Below are 25,474 nucleotides of genomic sequence, written 5' to 3'. Positions count from 1 at the left end.
ATGAGTTCAAGCACCACATTGGGCATAGAGCTTACTTTTAAAAAAAAATGTACATACATCAGAACACTTACCATGAAAATCAGATACATCATAATTTTTTAATATTTTAACCTATAAGTGTGTTTATTTCCATTTCCTTAACAATGTGCTGTTTTATAGAATAACGATACTGAAGAAGAAGAAAGATTATGGAGAGACCTTATTATGGAGAGAGTTACAAAATCAGCAGATGCCTGTCTTACAACTATCAATATTATGACATCCCCTAACATGCCAAAAGCTGTATATATTGAGGATGTAATTGAAAGAGTTATACAATACACTAAATTTCATTTGCAGAATACACTCTATCCTCAGTATGATCCTGTTTACAGATTAGATCCTCACGGAGGTTAGTTTGCCTTTTATATTGATAGTTTTTAGTAATATGTCAAAATTATCTGTTATATAATTTTATGTTAGGTCAGAATGCAATAACTTAAAATGGCACAAAAATTACTAGATCATATAAATTGTAATAAATACTGGCTTTGATTTGACTAGGGTATAGAACTTTTAGTTAATCCAGTACTTGTTCAAGTATAATTTCTTTACAAATATTTACATACAATGGAAGTAATTTCTACTGGTCAGGGAAAATCCCAGATGATATTAGCTTCCGGTTCTATTTATCACTTCACCCTAATTTTATGCAGAATATTAGTTATCCACAAAATGGATTGATTGAAGATGTATGATCTTTCTCTGATTTATAACATTTATAAATAAATGAGCAGTGAAGTAGTTAACGTGTACATTTAACAAGAGGGGGACATACTTGATTTATGAATAATCTACAGTTAATTACTTATTGTTTAATCGCAAGTTAATTTAAAGGGAAATGAGATCTTACTGCCCTGCACCAATGAGAAAAAAGAGAAATAAAGATACATGTTTTACAAGAATTTAGTATCCACTGGAATGTGCCATAGAGTGTATGTTACAAGAATGATTACTTGCTATCTGAATATCCCTAGAGAATAATTTTCTGTTTTAATAAATAACCAGCTTTATTTGCCAGCTTATACTTTTATATAGCACCCCCCCAGAAAAAGTGTTCCCTTAATTCAGAAAACAGTTTTATTACTGTTTATTAAAAATTATTAAAAGTTGATAAATTACTTTTTTGAAATTTTTCTTTCATTTTAGGAGGCTTGTTAAGTTCAAAGGCAAAACGGGCTAAATGTTCTACCCATAAGCAGAGAGTAATAGTAATGCTTTATAATAAAGTTTGTGACATTGTTAGCAGCTTATCAGAATTGCTAGAGATACAGCTTCTTACAGACACAACAATTCTTCAGGTAAGTTGTTTTTTTTTTATAGGCATTTTGTTACATTTCTAGACCAAATGATATAAGAATAGAGGGTCTGAGTTCAGTATAACCTTGCTCACTCAGTAGTAATGCCAGCACTGTGTTAATTTTTCCATTCAGAATGTATATAAAATGAGAAATACAAGTCCAGAGAAGTTTTAAAAAAAAAACATTTAGGGCAAAAGATAGGTGAATGTAGTATAAACTCTAAACTCTAAATTCTTTGAATGGTAAATAATTACTTCCTTTGAAATATGTAATATTTTCATCCAGAGTAGCAAAATGTATTATTTCTTTATACTGTAACATTTATCAACCCAAAATGTGGAGATCAGAGGAATGGTGGCTATGAAAAGAAAATATGTACTAATGTGCTTGAGGGTGAAAGGAGCAGAGAAAGAATTAGATCGATACTAATGATTAATGAGGGGAGACGAAATGCCCTCTCAGTTTTTTCCAGTAAGTTTATGAATGTTTTGGAATTTGGTTAAGGTAAAATGTTACCAAAATCAACTAGAGATGTATACTGATTACTTCTTGCGTGTACAGGTATCATCAATGGGAATAACACCATTTTTTGTGGAAAATGTCAGTGAACTACAGTTATGTGCCATTAAGTTAGTCACTGCAGTAAGTATAAATTCATACTTTTAGTTATCCCCCTGAAAAATATATCATGTAATCTAAATTTGCAAAAATTAATGCAGATTGAAGTTTTCCATAGATTTATTTCAGCATAAGGACTATTTTTGTGTGCCTTATATTTTAAACTCTTCTAAATTTTTATTTTATTTAAATTCAATTAACATAGAGTGTATTAATTAGTTTCAGAGGTAGAGTTCAGTGATTCATCAGTCTTACCTAATACCCAGTGCACATTACATCATGTGCCTCCTTAATGTCCATCACCCAGTTACCCCATCCCTCCACCCTTCTCCCCTCCAGCAACCTGTTTGTTTCCTGTGATGGTTTGTCTTCCTCTCTTATTTTGTTTTATTTTATTTTTCCCCTCTAAATTAAAAAAATATATTTCAGTTAATAATTCCTTAATATCTACAATTAAACCAGAATTGTTTAAAATCATTTAACTTTTGTCTTTCCATCTCCACAATAGTATACTCCTCTAAATGAAACTAGTATACTCTAGCTTCTACAAGAATGTTATAATTAATGGTGAAAAAGTTGTGCAAATTAAGTCATTGTCACTGAGGATGTTGAAAATATTTTCATTGTAAATGGCAGGTGATATTTTTTATCATGTGATATAATATCATTTTTGTGTTCAGATAGTTATAATAAACTAAATTTGAAATTTTATAATTACTAAATAGGTATTCTCAAGATATGAAAAACATAGGCAGTTAATTTTGGAAGAAATTTTTACTTCACTTGCAAGATTACCAACCAGCAAGAGGAGTTTGAGGAACTTCAGGTAACTAATTATAGCAAAGGCTAAGTACAGTGAAGAATTACATTATATTGTAGTCCTTATAAATTTATTCCTTATCATCTGTGATTTTTATTTTAGTGATCAAATAAAAGAGAGGCAATTCAGTCAGAGCAGCATGAAGAATAGCTTAGATATGTGAAAAAGCAGTGTGCATTTGAGGGACTTGAAGTTCATTGATTCTCAGTTGTAAAGATCTGGGGTTTTTCAGTCATGCTGCTGTTGACATTTTGGGCAGTTAATACGTTGTTGTGGAAGACTGTTCTGTACATGGTAAGATGCTTAGCAGCATCCCTGACCTATAACTCCTAGATGACAAGAGAACCACCTACCCACCTCCTTCCAATTGTGACAACCAAAATTTTCTCCAGACACTGGCAGATGTCCTCTGAGGGGCACAATCATCCCTGATTAAGCCATGATAGGAAATATGGCTTGAAAAAGTCAAAGACAATTCAAGTGTTTTATAAGCCATACTAAGGAACTTGGATTTAATCCTTTATACAGTAGGAAGTCATTAAATAGTATTTTTAAAAGCTAGAAGATTACTCTGGCAGAAGTATGGAGAATAGACATGGAGATTAAATGCTCTTAAATCACTAAGCACAGGCTAACAAAGAAGTGTTATCCACTGCTGTAGTTAGCATTATTGTCTTCGTTGTCATAGGGAATCATCATCATTATCATAACTATTATAATATCCTAAGTGATTAAGTGTGTTGACCTGGCATATAGGTTATATTGAGATTGCTTTGAAGGCTGTCTTATGTAAAATAATTATTTTTACCTTAATTTTTTAGACTAATTGTGTATAGTCTATTAAACCTGAAGAAAAGCTATCAGAATATAAGAAAATTCTTAAAACTTTACAGTATCTTTAGAATTAAAGATTTAAATTTGGTTTTTTATATTCTATGCCACTGCCCTCATAGCCTAGCACAGATGATCAAGAGCTGACTGTGTAGCAGATTTTAATAAGAAAATGAGTACCAGAATTTATGGGCATTTGGAAATCTAGAAGACAGTTGCCTCATTTTAAAAATCATTTGATATTTTTCATGTATAAATCTTTATCTGCAGTGCATATAGAGTTAGAAATTTGTATTAAATATTGCATTTTCCTTTGACTATTTGACTATTTTAATTTTGTAAGTATGTGTAGATATCAAATTGGTACTTTTTCTAATTTATTAAAAATAATTAGACTTAAGGACACTATTACAAGCACTAAAGATAATGCCTAGAAATGTTAGTAAAGCATCCTGAAATTTTCAGATGATAGATAACATGTAGAGTGAAATTCTCTTCATTCTTTGTATGATTTAAATATTTTCTTCTCCATTAAAGGTTAAATAGTAGTGATATGGATGGAGAGCCCATGTATATTCAGATGGTTACAGCACTGGTTTTGCAACTAATTCAGTGTGTTGTACACTTACCATCATCAGAGAAGGACTCCAATTCAGAAGATGACTCAAATAAAAAAGTAAGGAATCTTTTATAACTTTGTACTTTTATAGGAAGAAGCTCCTAAATTCTCTTCCATTCTTATAAAACTGAAGTTCTTAATTAGGGCTTTATGGCTGGTCTTTAGGATCCTTGTAGAGCACTAGAGTAATTTTTAGGAAGCGTGAGTTCTGGTACTGACTATTTTGTCATGAGACATACGGATCATTTTAATCCGAGTTTGTTTCTTCAGCTATAAAATGAGAATGATAATAGCTAACAATTAGCCTTTCATACCAACCACTAAGTCTGAAGACAGATAGTGAATGTGCAAGTGAATATTATAATATGTGATATCTGTACTACTGCGTAACATAATTGTAATATCATTAATGTAATTCTCATGCAGAAGATGAGTTTATGCCTAACTGTTGAGTAACTGTAAGATTTGCTTTTGGTTTTGTAGCTTTTACCCATCAAAGCTTACAATTTTTCCAGGTTCTTATAGTATTATTAAAGATTAAAAAGAAACAGGAATGATTTTGTTTCTCTCTTGTGTTATTTTCATAATTTTGTGTATGTATATAGTAGTATATAATTAAGTAAGTAAATAACTGAAAAATGCCTATCAAAAATTTGAGGTCATTGTCCCAATCTGATTTTTTTCTCTCCAATCTTTCCTTCCTTGTCTTTGGTGACAGGTATCACGAGAATGTTTATCTCCCTCCATTTATTTATTTATTTATTTATTTATCTGCATACATTTGACGTAGAATTTTTTTAACTTACGTAAATGATATAGTGACATATTTATAGCTATTTTTTTCAGTCAACATTGTTTTTAGTACATAATAACTAATACCAGATTCTCTGGCATATAACTATATCACGACTTAAGAGTTTCTCTAGGTACGCTTAGAAGTAGAATATTAAAATCATAGTGTACGTGTATTTTTTTGTGTACGTGTATTTTTAACTTTACTAGAACTTGTCAGTTTGCTCAAAAAAGTAGTATTCTAGCTTACTTTCTTTCTTTTAGATTTTGCCTAGTCTAGTCAGTCTGAAATGATACCATGTTCTATTTTGCATTTTCCTGGTAACTAGTGAGCTTTTTCATATATTTATTCACCTTTGGGTTTCCAAAACTTTGAATTGACTGTTTATAGCTTAATCTTGAAATTTCTCAGGAAATTAAATTTTCTTTTGTATTGTATTGCAGCATTTCCTAAACTTTGAACTTGAAATGGCTTTTTCTAAATTCTTTTTGTATTTTCAATCAATTTCTTCTTCTTCTGACCTAGATCATAAGAAATTATTGATACTGCATTTGCTAACCACATGTTACTCTTTCGTATTTTAATAAACTAAAATGAACTCAATATTTTCATTTAGTTTTTACAAAGTATTGAGATGTGTTTACTAATTGTAGCTTCTGTCTTTATATATAAATAGAATAGTTTAAGCTTCTTTTTTTAGAGAGGTAAGAGCGGGAGAGGCAGAGGGAGGGAGAGAGAGAAGCTTAAGCAGACTCCATGCCCATAGCAGGGCTTGATCTCATGACCCTGAGATCATGACCTGAGTTGAAATCAAGAGTCTGTGCTTTACTATCTGAGCCACCCAGGTGCCCCATTAACTTTTATTGTTTAAATGTGTCACCCCTTTTCAGTAATAACATGACAGTAGCAACTGAACGAACTTATTTTTTTTATTATTTCTTATATCTATGTAAATTCATTTTTCTCAATCTAGGTTGACCAAGATGTTGTCATTACCAACTCTTATGAAACAGCCATGAGAACAGCCCAAAACTTCCTTTCCATCTTCCTTAAAAAGTGAGCAAAACTAACATCATACTCTGATTTTTATTTCTGCAGTATAGAAAATAGTTCACTTATTTTAGGTAAATGGTTAATCTAATTTCCTCCATAACCTGAATCTTGAATATGTCACCTTGGTCCTTGGTCTCCCTAATCTTTAAAATGAGGCATTTGAAATATTAAAATCTTGGGAACTTACTTATATGTTTGACTCTACAAGTTGAAATACTAGATTGAAATTCTGTAATTTTTCTTCAGTGAATTTTGGGAATTCTAATTGAATAGGAAAGTTTGTAGAGAGAGGTTTAGTCAACCTTCATAAGAATTTGTGGTAATCTCAGAGAAGGAGTGGTCATTTTTAAAAATGTGGTGTACTTGCTGGAAAGTAGTGTTTGTACTAGGCAATAAATGAATTCCCTAGCAGGGGGAAGAATGAAATTTGAGAAATAGATTCATTTTATGCCATGTTATATTTAATGTATTTAATTAGATACATTAGATATGGGGAAGAGAAAACTTAGTTAACAAAATTTCAATCATGTTGGTGGACATGTCACCTAAAATTCACAGCCTTTTCACTATTTATCTTCGAACAGATGTGGTAGTAAGCAAGGTGAAGAAGATTACAGACCACTATTTGAAAATTTTGTTCAAGACCTTCTTTCAACAGTCAATAAGCCTGAATGGCCAGCTGCTGAACTACTCCTTAGTTTGTTAGGGAGACTGTTGGTAAGAGTATAGCATTTAAAGATTATTAGATTACTAGAAGACAACATAATGAGGATGTACTCTGATTCACAGATGATGAATTCTTTAAAAATGTGTAAGGAAATATGACCATTGCATCTTTACTTTTGCATGTGCATAACTGTACACAGTATTGTCAGTACTTTGTAGAAAACTTTGAAATCTTGTGATTTTGGTGCTTTCATTTCATTACATAAGATAGCAGTGCTTTAAAAACTTTCTTCTTTGGTTTGGAAATGCTATATTGTTAGTTAAAAGCATCTCAACAGTCATAAGTTACTGCAGTTATTTTCAAAGCATGAAACTGATTAACATGAACACTTTGTCATCATTAAGAGTATTTTAAAAACATGACACTTTCTAGTTCTCATGTAATACAATAGGAAAATGCAAAGAAATGTTATGATTTCTCTTTTTATTTTTAAAGTATATTTAAACTTGTGCAACTCAGATTGTTACAAAGTTTTTGGGACCTTACATTTTGTGAACCAGAAAATGTATCAATACTATTCTGAAACCAAGATGTTTCATAGGCATTAGAATTCCAGCATAAGAAATTCTTATTCAGTAATATCCCATTTTTCACAAGTAAGCAGTTGGGCCTACATTTAAAGAAAACAACTGTGTTCTTAGGGAGGTTTAATCTATACTTTTTTTAAATGAAAATGTTCAGATTCCAGAAACTGTCAAAGGCAGTTTCTTATGGAACAGTATCACAAGCAAAAAAAAATGTTTAAATTTCAGATAATACAACATAGATTCAGAATTTATATGGTAAATTGCTATTAAAATTTTATAAATTGATTAAATTAAATTAAAATTATTTTTATGTTTAGGTTCACCAATTCAGTAACAAGTCAACAGAGATGGCTTTAAGAGTGGCGTCTCTTGATTACCTTGGAACTGTTGCTGCACGATTAAGGAAAGATGCTGTTACAAGCAAAATGGATCAAGGGTCTATAGAACGAATTTTAAAACAGGTATTGAGATAAAGGATTAAAATTATGCAGATAAATATTAGTTAAGTACTTTCTTCAGGTATTCTTATATTAGTATTGCAATTCATTTTATTGATTCAAAGTAAGATCTTACATTTCTATAAGTGGGCTATTCAAAAGCCCCATAGAGGAAGTTAATACCTTAGGGTGAATTATAGTGTCTAATAGGAACTATTTAAGTGATTATATAAATCCTTAGTTTACTCTCTGCGAACTGCGTTTATGAATGTATTATGCTGTTTTCTGTTTGGTTTAAGTTTTATTTAAATCTTTAGTTTACTAAGATGATCATTTAGCATTCCTAATCAAGTCATTTTATACCTTTGAATTTTGATATATTGGGGAAAGGTAAGGAGGACTTCCTTTCATTTTGTTAGATAGATATTTCATGTCTGGCAGAAAAAATATTTTATTGCTTCACTTATTTTTTTTTAAGTGTGGGTCAGGTGGTGGTAATGCTAAAAGTTACTTAAGAAAATTGGTAGGTAAATGATCTCTAATCCTACCATATACAACTGTTTTCATTTTCTTTCTATTTTTAACATTCATAGCCATATTCGTGCTGGCCATTAGAAATGTCTCTTACATTTTTTTAGTATACTTTGTATTTTGAAATAATTTATATTCATAATATAATAATTTCTATATAAAACTTACAAAAAAGAGGAATAATACAAAGAGTTCCCACAAGCCTTTCACCCAAATTCCTTAATTGTTGACAATTTATAACATCTGCTTTATCCTTGTGCAGTATCTACATGCATGCAAAATATATATGCATGCATATCTGTGTGTTCATTTTTTTTTCTGAACTATTTTAACAAACTTAATGCCCCAGTTACCCTTGAATTTCAAAATATGATTCTCTGCACAAGAAGCACAAATATTAACATCACCTAGGGACTTGCTGGAAATGCAAATTCTCAGGACTCTCCTACTGAATCGGAAATTCCTGTGGGTGGGGCTTAGCATTGTTTTTTGATAGATCCTCCAGGTGATTCTAATAAATACTGAAGTTTGAGAACCACTGCTTAGTGTATATTTTCTATAAACAAGAACTCTTGATTAAATATCCCAGTACACTTCTCAAAAGCAAGAAATTACCATTAATACGATACTCTGATCTCATATAATGCAGCCATTCTTATTCTGTTTCATAGGTTATAATTTGTTGCTATCATTATTTTAATGCTCATATTGTCCTAGATAGAACCAGTGAGAGCCCCTTTTAGCTGGCTTTTATATCTTTTTGATAGATTCCCATCTTTCTTTGAGAACTTTGTGGCACAACAGGATGTTTCAGGATCCTCGATCCTCTTTTACTTTCCTTGTCTCAGCCCTAGAATCTGCCATTTCTCCAAATACTACTGGTTTTTTTAATTGGAGAATGGTAATTGAGAAACCAAGATCTAGGTGCCAGGTTCCTTTCAGTATTTCTTAGAGTGGATGTAGGACTTCTTTGTTACATTTGATCATGTAGATTGTACATTATAAAACTTGAGGGGGAGGGGTCATTTGTAAATATTCTTATGGTTCTTGACATATTTCCACCTTGCTTTTGGATGTTTACAGTGTCCTAGTTTACAGTGCTATGATGAATTTCTCCGTGTATCAGTTTCGCCACATTCTTAGAACATGGGTTATTCTAATCTTTGTTTTCTACTTAGAGATATTCTAAACCATATTGGCATTTGTGTGGTAAAGCTAGAGTATAAGCTGTAGGCATGAATGTCAGCTCACAGTTTCTTGCTATGTATTGTTCAGGACCTAAAGATTTAGTATCTTTCTGCTCCTAGATCAAGTGAACAGCCCACCTGCTGTATATTTAATATCCTATATGAAATAAAGTACTGTTTTGTATTATAAATAAAAGTATTTCTCTTCCAGATGTTTTTAAATATCCCAAAGACACCTATAACACATAGTAAAATAGATAATAACAGTTTCCATTTTTAGATTAAAAGTTTGGAATTGCCTCTTTTTTCCCATATAGAAAAGCAGTGGTAGGACCTTCACATTTCTGAATACTTAACACATTATTCTGATAATTTTTGTGTCCACTACCTATGCACCGCCTTCAGAAAAAGATGACATATAGTTCATAAAAATAAAGGCCAGTCCCATATTATCAATTAATAATATGTTTTTCAAAAGTAGCATTTTTTTCCTTTCAGTTGGTATACTTATATTTTCATTTTTTATCATTTATCAGTTTTTTTCCCTCAGATTTGTGTCTACAACTAGATAAATTATTAAAGTACACTAGTAATATCCTTTTTGTTCTTACTTGGTTTATTTTGTAGGTTTCAGGAGGAGAAGATGAAATACAACAACTGCAGAAAGCATTGCTTGATTACTTGGATGAAAACACTGAGACCGATCCTTCACTAGTGGTAGGACTCTTTTCTCCCTTTTTTGGAAGTAACACATCAAATTCAAATTGGGTCTGAAAGAAAATTTGGAAGTGGCCTGAAAAGGAAAGTTATTTGGAATACTGATTTTTGAAACAAAAGGATACTTGATGATCTAAACAAAAAAGAATGATTATAGATTCATTTGTCTTATATGGAATTCTGGTACAGATGCTATATTACACTAAAATGGTGTGACATGAGAAATAGACATCTTTTCATAGTTATCTTTGAGACCGAGCTAGATCATTGCTTCTCACAGTGGACATGGCCCAGGTTGTGCTTGATGTGATCTAGTAGCATATGAAAAGAAAGTATTAGAATTTTATGTGTATATATTTTTAAATATAATCCTTAGTTATATTTTTATGTATCTTATATATCCTAATTATCGGTATAATAGGTTCATATATACAATTTATAAACTGTATTAGGAAACTGCATTTATTAGGTACTTTTAAAATTTTTTTTGCTGATGGGATATACAGTCTAAAGAGATAACTAAGCTTTTCAGCCAACTACAGCTGGTTTTCAGTCTGCATTGAAAGGAACAGATTATAGGTGTGCCTCAGTGTTAAAATATTTCAATAATAACTGGCTGTGTATTTCTTAAAGAAGTAAGGTGATATCTTGAAAGTAACTAGAGTTTTTACCTTTAGCCCTGTATCCTATTGTTCTAAACCTCCCCAGTTTACCTATCATCTATCTAATTTTACTGACCTATGTGTGATACTGTCCTTTGTTAAGCAATTGATAGTAGTATTCTAGATTTAATACAACTGTGTTTATCAAATTATCTTTTGACATCATTAATACAAGTGTTAAGACAAAGTAAAATAATAAGTTTTCTATCATTCAGCAGTCAAACCTTCCAGCTTTCTTAAAATCTGTCTTTATCTGCTGGAAGTTGCTTTAAAGTACACCTTAATATTTATTCCTTATAGTGAGCACTTTATCGATGGTTTGGAAATGTTGTTACTAATTTCATTTTGAAATTTTGTTAATTTCGTCAAGCTCAAGTCTTAATCTATTTTCTTTTCAGTTTTCTCGCAAATTCTATATAGCCCAGTGGTTCCGTGACACAACTCTGGAAACAGAAAAAGCAATGAAATCACAAAAAGATGAAGAGTCATCTGAAGGAACACATCATGCGAAGGAAGTTGAGACAACTGGTCAAATCATGCATCGAGCTGAAAACCGGAAAAAGTTTCTTAGAAGCATTATCAAAACCACACCTTCTCAGTTCAGCACATTAAAGTAAGATCCAGAGAGAAAGCATCTTACATTTTCAGTTATGTCTCTGATACCTATTTATCTGCTTTGCAAAAAAATTAAATAAAATTTAATGACTTTTTGTTGTAGGATGAACTCTGATACTGTGGACTATGATGATGCTTGTTTGATTGTTCGCTACTTGGCCTCTATGAGGCCGTTTGCCCAGAGCTTTGATATTTATTTGACACAGGTAAACTGGACCAGAATTCCTTATGCAATGATATTGATTTTTCTGATTATGGATATTTGTGGGGTAGCATGTCTCTTCACTGTTGAGAACAGATGTTTTAAAAGATTATGAAAGTAGCATTTATTTCTGTGTTTCATATTTGTTAAAGGTCTTTTTTTTTGTATGCCTTTTACATATTGATTGTTGTTTTACAGATAAATGGGTATATATCTGTATGAATATACATATATGGTATAGGTGGAATGATGTTATAAAAATAAATTATTCAGTTACCAAATTATTACTTAAATGATACTAAATATCCTGAATTAGTTACTCATAACAAGGTTTTAATAGGGCTACGTGTCCTTGCAAATGAAACATAGCAATAAAAAACAAGTTTAATTGAGAATGCCAGGATAAAGGAAAGGCCCTAAGGTATAGAATATCTCACTTACTGTACTGACCTTCAAGTTAAAACTTTGGATCACTAAGATAACATCTTTTACTCATATAAAAGCTAAAGGGATGTAAATACAATATTTATTTTCATTTCTTTTGCATGTTTTCATGCTATTTTTTGTTAAATGTTACATGTTCTAAAATTTTGAAAATATCAATGTTTGCTTGGCAGATCCTTCGAGTTCTTGGTGAAAACGCAATTGCCGTTCGAACAAAAGCAATGAAGTGTTTATCTGAGGTTGTTGCTGTAGACCCCAGTATTCTAGCAAGGGTAAAGAACAGCACAAATGATTTTTCTTATTTGAGTACTATGTTCAAGTTAAAATATTAGCTCTACTTATTTTCTTCATTTTTCCTTCAGCTTGATATGCAACGAGGAGTTCATGGACGATTAATGGATAACTCCACTAGTGTTCGAGAAGCAGCAGTAGAGTTATTAGGTCGATTTGTTCTTTGTCGACCTCAGCTTGCTGAACAGTATTATGATATGCTGATTGAAAGAATATTGGTATGTTTGTTTTGTCATTTTTATTGTGATTCATAAATACAATTTTGCCTTTCTAGTATCACATTTTTTTAATTATTAAACTAGAAAAGTAGATCTCAATTATATATTTATATTGCCTAATCTCTGTACTGTGGCAACTTTCTAAAGGGGGACGTGTTTCTCCCTCCCCCCCACTACCCCAGAAAACCTGTCAATGTTTATTTCACATACACACCCTAAAAATAGTTTAAACCAGATTAAAAATTAAAAGCTAAGGTTTGTGACCCTATAGTGCTGACAAGTCAGTGGGTTGGAAGACAGGGGAAGCTAACAGGTACTCCTGGTGCCAAGAATCGAATCCAGAAAGTGGTGGCTGGGCAGCAGAGCATTGGGCAGATTCTAGTCTCCAGTCTTCCAGATTTAGAAAGCAGAGAAAAGGTCCTCCTTTCTTACCTTACCTTGAGCTGAGAGCTAGGAGTCCTAATGATTGGACAGAGTGCCAGCAAGGGCAGGAGACACAGATTTCAAGCCCACTCAGCCCCAGGCTGAACTGAAGAAGGACATGTTTCAAGAGGAGGACTGCTCAATACTGTAAAACAAATCATTGTTGAAAATTGGACTCCTTTTTTCAGTTTCTACTGCCTTTTAATGATGCAAGTTTACATTAAGTAAATGATAGGAACTACAGTGGCATAAATATTTTGGACAGGAATCTAGAGTAAATTTGTATATACGTATATAAACAGGAACAAATATTTCATTGAGAGCTAAGTGCAGAATTTTGGTATCTGACAATATTTTTGGATCCTTTTTGTATATCTGCATGTTTCCTTAAAGCTGAATTATGACAAGCTTTAGACACCCGCAAATGAAATGAGAAAGCCGTTTGAGTCTTAAGAACAAACCTAAGAAATACTATTTAAGATATTCTTTTCTTGTATGTCATGGAATTCTCTGGCCTTGAAGTCTTTTCCTGGAAAAGGAAACAGGAAGCACTGGCATTACAGAATATCTGTGGAATCTCCACATCACCCACTGCAAGCATATTGATTTCTCTTAACTCAGCAGAAGTGTTATCGGACGCAGGATTGGGTACTCCCACAGTGACAAGAGTTTATCACCTTTAGTCAGCTGTCAGAATATATTTGACTGAGCTCAAGATAATTTCAGCTTCAACTAGCATAAAATCTTGATTGAAACAAAGAATTTAAGGGAAGAGTGGGAGAAATTTTTTCCTTTTAGTGCCTTAGTCTTTTCAAGAATGAAAGGTAAAATCAGTAAGATTCTCAAAGCTAATGAGCTGACAACACCTACCCAAGTAGTATATCCTAAAATATTTTCATGATTGTCAGACTGCATAATGGAAATAATTTTGTACATTAAGTGTCCAATGCTTTTTATTTATTTTTAAAACTCTTTAATTATGAAACTTTGTGAAGGGTCATAGTGCAATGAACACTCATGTATCTACCCCCGTATTTCATTTCTATTTTTTGCTAAATTAGTCTAAATTAAATCAAACATTTTGTTACTTCTTCTGTGGATACTTCAGCCCACCTCTCCAAAAAATGTGGGTACTGCCCTTATAAACTAAAACCGTTACCTCACCCAACCAAATTAACAGTCTCTAAATATCATCTAATCACCAGATTATATTCAAATTCTCCAATTGTCCCAAAAATTGGTGGAAAAAAATTTTTTTCCAGTCTTTTTTTTTAAAACAGAGTCCAGTCAAAGATCGTACTTTGCATTTGGTTGATCATGTTTTAAAATTTAGAGTATTCTCTTTTTTGTACACTTTCCCCCATGACATTGACTCATTTAAAAAGACCAGGGTCAGTCTTGTTATTTCCTCATAGTTTTAATTTGTTCTTTTGTTTCTTGTATTTCTTATTAACCATCAGATGATAGGGACAATAGTTCAATTAGATTTAGGTTTAACACTTTTGTTAAAAATACTTCATATGCTGTTTAAGTGCCACTATTCTAAAAGCTTCATATTTGTTATCCCATTTAATTGTCGTGAGCTTATGTTCTAGTGTCATGTTCAGTGCTATTTAATATTTTTGCATGTCTTAGATATCAAATTTTAAAAGTAAAACAATATGATAACCCATATTTATTGTAACATTAATAAGAAAGCATAGAAAGAGGAAATATATAGACCATTTTTATCATGTTAATAGTCAATAGACTGCTTGATGGTATTTATTTTCTAATTTCATTTTATCACATTTCATACATCTGAGCATCTTGATTTTTCTAATATTTAAAAGTACTTTTCTGTTCTTAGGATACTGGTATCAGTGTCAGGAAAAGAGTAATAAAGATTCTAAGAGACATCTGTATTGAACAACCAACGTTTCCAAAAATTACAGAAATGTGTGTAAAAATGATTCGCAGAGTCAATGATGAAGAGGGCATTAAGGTAAGATGAAATGGTGACTACTTTAAAATTCACTTTTCATTAGTGTTTTAAATAAGTGTTTATCTAAATTTTGTTGATATATGTGTAAAATATGACTCTAAAGCCTTTATAAGCAAATCAACATTTTTATTATAAATTCAAAAGAGACATATTTTCTTGCATTTTTATTTCTAGATCTTACATTAATAAAATCTGATATTTCTCAACCAATTAAATTATAATATTTAATGTCATTATAGTGATTACATTACATGTAGGAAGTTTATTATCGAATTAGTATTTGGTTTTCTAAGTTAAATACTTCTTTGAAAGTTTAATCTTGTTCATTAATGAATTTATGTGTATATGATTGCCTCTATATTTGTTTTTGTGTTTGTTTTTAGCAACTTCTCCCCAAAGGTAGTAAAAATATTTTTTAGTTTGATCAAAAACATTTGAGAGTATATTATGCAGATTTCCTAGGCTAGGCATAGTATCACCTATTTAAAATTTTTACCAACTGAAAAAGATTATAAATTTAAGAAATTAATGATTGTTTTTTAAAATGATGCCAAAAATTCCTCGTAGTCTGTTTTGATTAGTTATTTATAGCTTTCGGACTTTTTTTTTTTTTTTAAATAAATTCTTTGCCTGCCATGGGGCTTGAACTCATGACGCAGGGATCAAAGGAGTTGCATGCTCTACTGACTGAGCCAGTCAGGTGCTTCAACTTTGTTTTGGGTTTTATTGAGAATTTGGGATTGAGAATTTTGCCATGTTTGTTGTAGTTGTGTAGTTTGAAATTTTTTTTCTTCTAGAAATTAGTAAATGAAACATTCCAAAAACTCTGGTTTACTCCAACTCCACACAATGACAAAGAAGCAATGACAAGGAAAATTTTAAACATCACTGATGTGGTAAGGACTCGAACAAACGTGTGGTCCCTGTGGGTGCAAACCTAGTTTAGGCCCGCCCCCTCTTACAGAGATAGAAACAATGATGAGATAATTGGTTAATCTTGACATTTAATACTACAGTTGACCCTTCAGCTGCACAGGTCCACTTATACACAGATTTATTTCAGTAAATACAGTATAGTACTGTAAATATATTTTCTCTTCCTTAGGGTTTTTTTTTTTTTTTTTTTACTATTTTCTCTCCTCTGGCTTACTGCATTACTGTAAGAATATAGTATATAATATGTATGTCATACAGTGTATGTGTTAACTGTTTATGTTATTGATAAGGCTTCTGGTCAGCAATAGGCTATTAAAAGTTAAATTTGAGGGAAATTAAAATTATACGCAGATTTTCAACTGTGCAAGGGGTCAGCATCCCTAAACCCTGCACTGTTCAGGATCAACTGTACTTCCCTTACTTTACATTTCTGGAGATACTCAAGGGATGCAAAGAAGATGAGATTGGTGTTTCTACATAACCGCTCTTTGGCATTCGTTCACTTAAGCACTGATACTGAAATTCTCCAAAGCTGAGAGGGGAAGAAGTGGATGAATAGGTAACAGTAGCCCAGGGATGGGATAGCAACCTAAAATGAGATAGTACTTTTTCAGAAAACATGAGTTAAGATTAGTTTCATTATGTTTAATTATACACGTAAGCTATAAACTTTTTTGACCCAGAATACTTTTTATATTTTGAACATTATCAGTTACCAGTTCATTTCTGTTTCACTCATGTCTTTAAATCTGCTATCTAGAAGGAAAATAATAAGCAAACACTTTTATTTGTGTTGTTTTAAACCTTACAGATTTTTCTGACTAATTGAAGTTTTTATTCAAAATATAATATCATATATTTTTTAAAGTTTTTATTTAATTCTAGTTAGTTAACATACAGTGTAATATGAGTTTCAGGTGTACAATATAGTGATTCAGCACTTCCGTACAACACCCAGTGTTCATCACAACAAATGCATTCCTTAATCCCCCTCAGCTATTTCACCCATCCTCCCACCACCTCTCCTATAATACTTTATTTAATTTCAATACATTAAACTAATTTCTTGAATATTTTCTAAAGTGTTTTTAAAATAAAATTGTTTAGCATCGGTAAATTATTGGTTTACTAAAAGAATAGTTTTCTTTAAAAATAATTTTTTAAATGAGAACATTGAGACATTTATATACCTCATGCTAAACCATAGCAAAGGTTTTGGTTTTGGTCATGGTTTTTCAGATTTTTAAGTAAATTTCTAATTTTGATAATTTCACCTTATTTTCCCACTTAGGTTGCAGCATGCAGAGATACTGGATATGACTGGTTTGAGCAACTCCTTCAAAACGTGAGTGTTATTTTGACTCCTGATAACAAATAACATGAAATTTCATAGAAGATCAGTTCTTTGTAAGCTTTATGATTTAAAAGAACCTTTTCAGTTATTTTTTAAGTATTTGCCTTTTGGGGGGGATATCAGTATATTAGGCTGAATGTGTTGGTTAATATCCCTATTTAATCAATTATTCCATTGCCTGTTAAAAGTAAGTTTTCTAAATCAGTAATTTAAATTCTGTCTTCTCTCTTCCAGATAATTATTTTTTTCTTATCCCTTCAATTTATATGTTAGACTGAAATCTATGTATTTGCATATTGCATTAAATACATATTTACATTATTTGACATACTATAAAATAAGTAGAATTTCCTGTAATAGTGCAGAATTAAACCACAATTGGTGTTCTTTAAAAACTTCATAAATGGAAATGTTTCTCCCTATGAATTTTTTTATTTCAGAAATTTTTAAATAGATGACGTGCCCATCACCCAGCTTCAAAAATTATCAGCATTTTCCCAATCTTATTTTATCTCCAATCCCTCCCCTATATTTTTTTAAATTATTTGTTCTTGGCTATAGTACTTTTAAAGCAAACCCCATACTTTGTATCATTTCACCATAAACATTTTAGTGTCTATCTTTAACAGAAATTACTTTTAAAAAATAATCAGAATATCATTATCATCTATATCAAAATAAATTATTCCCTAATATCTAATACCTATTCAATGTTCATATTTCCCTGATTGTCTCAAAAATGTATTTATATATTTCGTTTGCAGTTGCTTTGGTTGATACGGCTCTTAAGTCTCTTCTCTTAATCTATGATAGTCGACCCCTCACCCCTCTTTTTTTCATGCCACTTACATGTTTTCCTGTAGAATGTCCCGCATTCTAGATTTCATAGATCTTTTCCTTCTGGTGTCATTTAAGTTGTTCCTCTATTCACCATTTTTTTTTTTTCTGTAAACTCATAGATCTAAAGCCTTAATAATACTGAAGTTCAATTGTGGTAGTAGGAGACAAGAATACTTCATAGATGGTGGTGAATATTATTGTGTCACATCAGGAGGCACATAATGTTTGTTTATCCACTTTCAGTGATCTTTCAGTTTAGATGTTGTCAACCTGGTGCACCTATTAAAATGAGTTTGCTCATTTTTTTAATATCAGTGTGAATGAATAGATTTGTATGTCTTTATATTTTCTTTTATTTCTATTTTTAGAGAGGGGAGGGGCAGAAGGAAAGGGAGAAAGAGAATCTTTACTAGGCTCCATGCCCAGCACCAGCCCGTTGCAGGGCTCTATCTCACAGCCATGAGATCATGACCTGAACCGAAATCAAGTCAGACGCTTAACCAACTGAGCCACCCAGCTGCCCTGTCTTTGTATTTAAAATTTTGTAATCATAATTCTTTTTGAAGTTCAGATTGTCCCATCTTTGCCCAGTGTTAGTCCCTTCAGGTTGGTCTTGTATCCTTTTGATCTAACGTTATTACTCTTTTATAACCTGATCACTTTTTGCCTCTACAAGATGCCCTAGACTCGACTTGCACATTTTCTGCCCCAAACAAATCAGCCATTTTCCCCAAGAGCCCTACTTCCCTTTGGGGAGAAGAATTTGGATGCTGCAGATGTTCTTTGCTAATGGGTTATCATAGCTTTGGGCCTTTTCCAGAGGATAGAGCTTAAAAAATATATTTTTTAGGAAGGCAAAAATAAATCAAGAATTTATATTTTTTTATTCAAATTTTTTTATCATGAAGGTCTATTTCTTTGGTTTTATTCTTTCCTTTAGGCTAAAAATCTTGGTTCCTAAGGAAAGGAACGTAATTTCTTTCTTGCTTTGCTCTACTATATTAACAATAACATTATTGTATACAGTTTTTAAGATTGCTTTGCATTTCTTTTTATCTATAGCTCACTAAAGGTACAGTACTAAAAATCTTTCTTCTTCTTCTTCTTCTTCTTTTTTTTTTTTCTTTTTTTTGAAGTGGGTGGAGGGCCAGAGGGGGAGAGAGAATCTTAAGCAGGCTCCATTTCACAACCCTGAGATCATGACCTACACCAAAATCAAGAGTTGTACACTCAACTGACTGAGCCACCCAGGCACCCCATTAAAAGTCCTTCTTTTTTTTTTTTTTAAAGATTTTATTTATTTATTTGACAGAGAGAGAGAGAGACAGCCAGCAAGAGAGGGAACACAAGCAGGGGGAGTGGAGAGGAAGAAGCAGGCTTCTCGCGGAGGAGCCTGATGCGGGGCTCGACCCCAGAACTCTGGGATCACACCCTGAGTCGAAGGCAGATGCTTAATGACTGAGCCACCCAGGCGCCCCTAAAAGCCCTTCTTGAAATAAATTTTTTGTTTGATTATATCAATAATCTACTGTCTAGTTCAGTCCATTTGTTTCTGTTTACTTCTGTATGTTTAATGATATTTTTGAACCGTCAACCAAAATTGTTTTCTTGAGGCACCCTTGAGTCACCCTTAAAAGCTTCTTTGTGCCTCTCTGTAGTCGGTCCTCTTCTCTTGGCCCTAGGAAACCACCACTCTACTTTTTGTCACTACAGTTATACCTTTTGTAGAATTTCGTATCAGTGGAATCATACAGCGTGTAGTTTTTTTTGTGTTTGATTTCTTTTAGTTAGTAGAGTGTTGCTGGTATATTATTTTTTTGCTGACTATTATCAGTAGTTCAGATGTATGGTAATTTCTTTATGAACTCAAAAACTTACGGATTTATGTTTCCAGTTTAGACTTTTCTGAATAATGATGCCATGAATGTGTGTGTGGAAGTTTTTCTGTGGATGTGTGTTTTTATTTTTCTTGAGTAAATTTGTATGAGTGTGATTCCTGGGTCATGTTGTGAGTGAGAAACTGCCAGACTCTTTCTAAAATGGCTGAACCATTTTGTGTTTCCACCAGCAATGTTCCAGTTGTTCTGCATTCTCACCAATACTTGGTTTTGTCATTCTTTTTAACTTCAGCCATCTGATGGTGTGCAGTAATATGTTGCTTTTAAAAAATTTTTTAAGATGCCTTTTTTAAACTTCTTCATGGTATTTGCTTATGCTCTTCAGTCTATAATATCTTAGGTTCTCTTCCTAAATCATCTTCAATATATCATGTTTTATTTTGTAATTTTACAAAATATATTTGGTATCATTTCCCCCCTAAGTCAAATAATTAGCTCTATATTACTAAGCATTGTGACCATCTTAGTTATATTTATGTCATCCATTCCGGATGGGACGTAATAATTTTTAAAAGACTCTACAACCACATGTTTCATCTGATAATTACAATATGTGAGAATTAATTAATTGTAGCTATCAGAAATGTCATTATTTAGTATTCCAAAAAAGGATCTAAGATAATATCCATATGTATTATTGGCAAGTTAGAGGCAGAAAGGAGAGGACTAGATTTATAATGTCTTAATAAGTTCTCTGTTCTTTATATCTTTACTTTCTAGTTGTTCATTCAGTCCTTTCTCCCTGTTGTCTAATTTTACTTTAGTTTCTGACAACAGTTTAGTTTATCAATGACACTGTGACTTTGTGATACAGTCATTAGCAGAATTTAATGAAAGAAATGAGGCTTAAAAGTATTATAGATGCATGTAACAGAGACATAACCACTCTTAGCAGTTATAACAACATGTATGCATAACTTTTAAGAGAGGCTAGGAAGAATATAGAGAATGGACTGTTAGAATCATTGGAAATTCTAGAGTCAAGAATAATTAGTACACATGAGTATGCCTGGCTGGCTCAGTCGGTGGAGCATACAGCTCTTGATCTTGGGGTTGTGAGTTTGAGCCCACGCTGGGGGTAGAGTTTAAAAAAAAAATTTAATTTTTTTTTTTTTTTTAAGAATAATTAGCACACTTAGGGAGCCTAGGTGGCTCAGTTGGTTGAGTGTCTGCCTTCTTCTTGGGTAATGATTCCAGAGTCCTGGGATTGAGCCCCACATCGGGCTCCCTGCTCAGTGAGGAGCCAGCTTCTCCCTCTCCTGCTCCCCCTGCTTGTGCTCTCTCTCTCTGTCAAATAAATAAATAAAATCTTAAAAAAAAAAAAGAAGAAGAATTAGCACACTTCAACTATTTCCACATGAGCTCATGTACACATTCCACTCCATCCAGTTTCCACTATTTCTCATTTTTATTATTTCTGTGTTGAGTGAGTTTCTTATGGATCATTGATTCCCAGCTCATGGAATGTGGGGATTTTTTGAAGGAAACTTACAGTACTATGAAATAGCTTCAAATTCAGACATGCACCAAACTGTCCAACTAAATAGTTTTGTTAGTATGTTATATACACACACACACACACACTTTAAATGTATGCAGATTCATTGCCTTCATAACCTTTAATGAATTCATAGTTTTATGACTTTTAATGAATTCGTAGAGGGTTTTTTTTTTTGCCATTTTTCAATAGCATGTGAAAGAAAAATTTCCATCATGAAAGTTCTTGTATTTTTTTATTTCTATAAAGTAGTCTAATTAAACTACTATCATATCCCTATGATAGGTACACAAAAATTGGATTTTCCAGTGACACTCATTTTCATTGCTTATAAACCAAGACTATGGTCCTTTTTTAGTTTATAAGAAAATACAGGTGGGGCATATAGGTGGCTCAGTCAGTTAAGTGTCTGCCTTAGGCTCAGGTCATGATCCGAAGGTCCTGGGATCAAGCCCCACGTCTGTCGGGCTCCCTGCTCAGGTGGGAGTCTGCTTCTCCCTTTCCCTCTACCCCTCCCATCCCCCATGTGTGCTCTCTCAAGCACACCTGCTTGCTTTCTCTCTCAAATAAATGAATAAAATCTTTAAAAAGGAATACAGGCAGTGAAAAAACTTGAATAACCTATATTTCATATGTTCCTGGCCTTTGTAATCTAAAACAAGATTTCCTCAAAGTTTACAGTCAAATACTTTATCAGCCGATGCATGAATAGGAAAATTAATATATTCGTGTAATTTAATAGTACTCCACCTCTTAAAGGAAGAGACTACTGAAACATACAGCAACTTAGATGAATAATAAAAACATTACACAGAGTGAAGAAGACTTACACAGAAGAGTATGTATTCTTACTCCATTTATATAAAGTTCTAGGAGAGGCAAAAACTAACCTCTATTGGAAAAATTCAGAGGAGTGGTTGCAGGGGGCCAGGGATTGACATGGAAGGGACATGTACTAGGGTTCTCCAGAGAAACAGAACCAACAGGATACTGAGAGGAGAAAGAAAAGGATTTATTATAAGGAATTGGCTCATGCAATTGTGGAGGCTCTTAAGTCCCAAAATCTGCTGTCTGCAATTTAGAAGTCCAGAAGAGCTACTGGTGTAGTTCAGCCTGTGTCTGAAGGCCTGAACCAGGGTAGCCAGTGGTATAAATCCCAGTTGGAGTGCAAGAGGGAACTGATGTCCCAACTCAGACAGAGAATAATAGGTTTCTTCCTTCCTCCACCTTTTGTTGTATTCGGGCCCTCAATGGCTTGTGTGATACCCATCCAAATTGGAGAGGATGATCTGCTTTACTGAGTCCACCAATTCAGATGTGAATCTCATCTAGAAACGTCCTCCCCAATATCCAGAAGTAATATTTAGCCAAATCACTGGGCATTCTGTGGCCCAGTCAAGCTGACATGTAAAATTAACCATCATAAATCCATCTTGTCAACTTGGCACCTATATATATATCTCTTTAAACCATATTTCATTTCCAAAAAACAGTAACAAGGTGATAGTTCCACCTAACATGATACAGCTATCCTGCATATAATCGAAAATGCACTAACCTCTTTCCCAGGAGAAAAAATTAAGTCCTTGAGTGATATTTACTCTTCTCCTTGATATCCCATAAGTTAAATATACTATGATATGAAGTCAGTACATCTTACCTTTTATGGTAAGAGAGTAAGAGCGGAAAAAATTATTTGCTCTTTCCTCTCTCCTTCCCCCCATCCCTCCCTACACACACACACACACACACACACACACACACACACTAATGTATTCATAACAATATAAGTAGGAAATGCTCATGACAAAGTTTTTGTTTCTATTCCTTGCAGTGTGGTCATTGGCTGCCTTCTTCTGCCCACTGTTTATTTCCTTTGCCTTCAACAAGGACCTCACCTGGTCTTGGTTCATGGTGAGGTGACCCATAATTTCATTCCTGAAGGGTCTGTACCACTAGTAGTCCTGCCTGGGTTGGGTTGGTGTAGTTTTTCATTGACCTTAATCACAGGAGATGGTAATACTAAGAGTTGCCCTAAGGGGTGTCCTATATTCCAGACACTCTTCCTTACCGCCATTGTACAGTAGTAGTCCAGTCTCTCTTTGGTAGTCAGGATCAGTCACTCCAGCCAGTACCCTAATTCCCTTCTTTGCCTGTTGATTCAGAGGCAGGAGGAACCTGAAGTAGTTGGGTGGTAATCTTAACTTCCAGTTCAGTGGGATCGTTGTTGTGTCTCCTGGTGAGAGCTCCTTCTGGAACTAAGACCTCTAGGTCAGCAGAGCATAAAGTTGACAGAAGCAGAAGTTTTGCTACTGGGTCACTAGAGGTAATAGTGAGTGATGCCACTCCCATTTCCACTCCTTGCAGACTTCTGGACTGTGAATCCTGGTTGCGGGCTAAATAGCACCAAATATTGGTTGCTGATTCAGAGCATATAGAGCCTTCTGGAGAATCTTGCCGCAGCCATGCAAGATATTGCCACCTATCTGGCGCTATATGCAGCTCTTCAAAAGTCCATTCCATGTTCTATCAGTCCACTTGCTTCATTGATCAAAAGTAATTCTGTGTAGAATATCATGACAGTAAATAAGGCAATAAATTTACAGGTGGTTGTTTTGGCAGAAGCACTGCATGCAGGGAAGGCAAGTATGTATCCATAGTAAGTGTTCCAGTAAGAACAAAATGCTGCCCCTTCCATTATGAAAATGGTCCTGTGTAATCAACCTGCTCACAAGATAGCTGGCTGTTCCATAACAGGGACTCAGTGTTGGTCTCTACTGCTGGCAGGTTGGGCACTCAGCAGTGGCCATAGCACACTGGCCTTGATGAATAGAAGTCTGTGTCACTGAGCCCATGTATAACTTCCATCCCTGCCACCATGGACAGTTTGTTCATCAGCCTATTGAGCAATAAGAGTAGTTGGGGAAAGAGGCTGATATCCTCAGAGAAGTTACCTACAGAATATGTCTTCCTATCCACTTGATTATTTAAATCTTCCTCTGCTGAGGTCATCCTTTGGTGAACATTCATGTGGGACATAAATATCCTCATATTTTTTGCCCATTCAGAGATGTCTATCCACATGCCTCTTTTCTAAATTTCCTTGTCCCCAACTTTCTAATCCTCTTCCTTCCGAGTCCCTAACCATCTATCCAAACCATTGGCTACAGCCCATGAATTGATGTATAGTCACATATCTGGTCATTCCTTCTTCCAAACAAAGTGAATGGCCAAGTGTACTACTCAGAAGTTCTGCCTAGTGGAGGACTTTCCCTTCACCATTCCTTCAGGGATGTTCCAGACGGGCTGTAGTGCTGCAGATGTCCACTTTGGAATGGTCCTGTATATTGTGCAGACCCATTTGTAAACCAGGCCTAAGTCTTCTTCTCCTCTGTCAGTTGATCATAGGGATGATCATAGGGAACTCCCCATGAGGCCATAGGTACAGCCTGGAAGAGAGTAGGCAGGAATGAGCAGGCGTTTGGGCTGCTTCCTCATGTAACTTACTTGGGCCTTTAGGCCTGCTCTCACCCAGTCACTTATACCCATACCACTTATATTTGATGATGACGTGCTGCTGTGCTTACACACTTGGGCCCTTAGGCCTGCTCTCACCCAGTCACTCTCACCCATACCACTTATATTTGATGATGACGTGCTGCTGTGCTTACACACACAGGGGTTCTTGGGGGGTCAAGTAATACCCAGTTCATCATAGGCAACTCAAATGGCATGGTAGTGTGGTGACCCATGGCTAGGCATTCAGTATCTACTAAGGCCCAGTAGAAGGCCAAGAGCTCTTTTTCAAAAGGAGAGTAGTTATCCACAGAGGATGGAAAGACTTTGCTCCAAAATCCTAAGGGTTTGTACTGCATGCATTCCATCTATGGGGTCCTGCCAAAGGTTCCA

General features: G+C 33.7%; 1 protein-coding gene across 2 annotated transcripts in view; it reads left to right on the top strand.

The window, feature by feature from the left end:
- Positions 1 to 25,474, top strand: part of NIPBL (NIPBL cohesin loading factor) — a 188,505-nt gene that overhangs the window by 134,001 nt on the left and 29,030 nt on the right. For both annotated transcript variants that reach the window (XM_045787277.2, XM_045787278.2), the window contains exons 17-32: positions 160 to 391; positions 1,189 to 1,340; positions 1,902 to 1,982; positions 2,684 to 2,784; positions 4,147 to 4,285; positions 5,995 to 6,077; positions 6,659 to 6,791; positions 7,646 to 7,789; positions 10,111 to 10,200; positions 11,261 to 11,475; positions 11,581 to 11,683; positions 12,297 to 12,395; positions 12,486 to 12,632; positions 14,905 to 15,039; positions 15,837 to 15,935; positions 17,267 to 17,320. In XM_045787277.2, the coding sequence (XP_045643233.1) occupies positions 160 to 391; positions 1,189 to 1,340; positions 1,902 to 1,982; positions 2,684 to 2,784; positions 4,147 to 4,285; positions 5,995 to 6,077; positions 6,659 to 6,791; positions 7,646 to 7,789; positions 10,111 to 10,200; positions 11,261 to 11,475; positions 11,581 to 11,683; positions 12,297 to 12,395; positions 12,486 to 12,632; positions 14,905 to 15,039; positions 15,837 to 15,935; positions 17,267 to 17,320 (2,007 nt within the window). The remainder of the gene's footprint in view (positions 1 to 159; positions 392 to 1,188; positions 1,341 to 1,901; positions 1,983 to 2,683; positions 2,785 to 4,146; positions 4,286 to 5,994; positions 6,078 to 6,658; positions 6,792 to 7,645; positions 7,790 to 10,110; positions 10,201 to 11,260; positions 11,476 to 11,580; positions 11,684 to 12,296; positions 12,396 to 12,485; positions 12,633 to 14,904; positions 15,040 to 15,836; positions 15,936 to 17,266; positions 17,321 to 25,474) is intronic.

This window comes from Ursus americanus, chromosome 15 (assembly GCF_024610735.1).
Source record: "Ursus americanus isolate L20-20 chromosome 15, mUrsAme1.1.p, whole genome shotgun sequence".
NCBI lineage: Eukaryota > Metazoa > Chordata > Mammalia > Carnivora > Ursidae > Ursus > Ursus americanus.
This window is presented reverse-complemented; position numbering and strand designations above follow the sequence as displayed.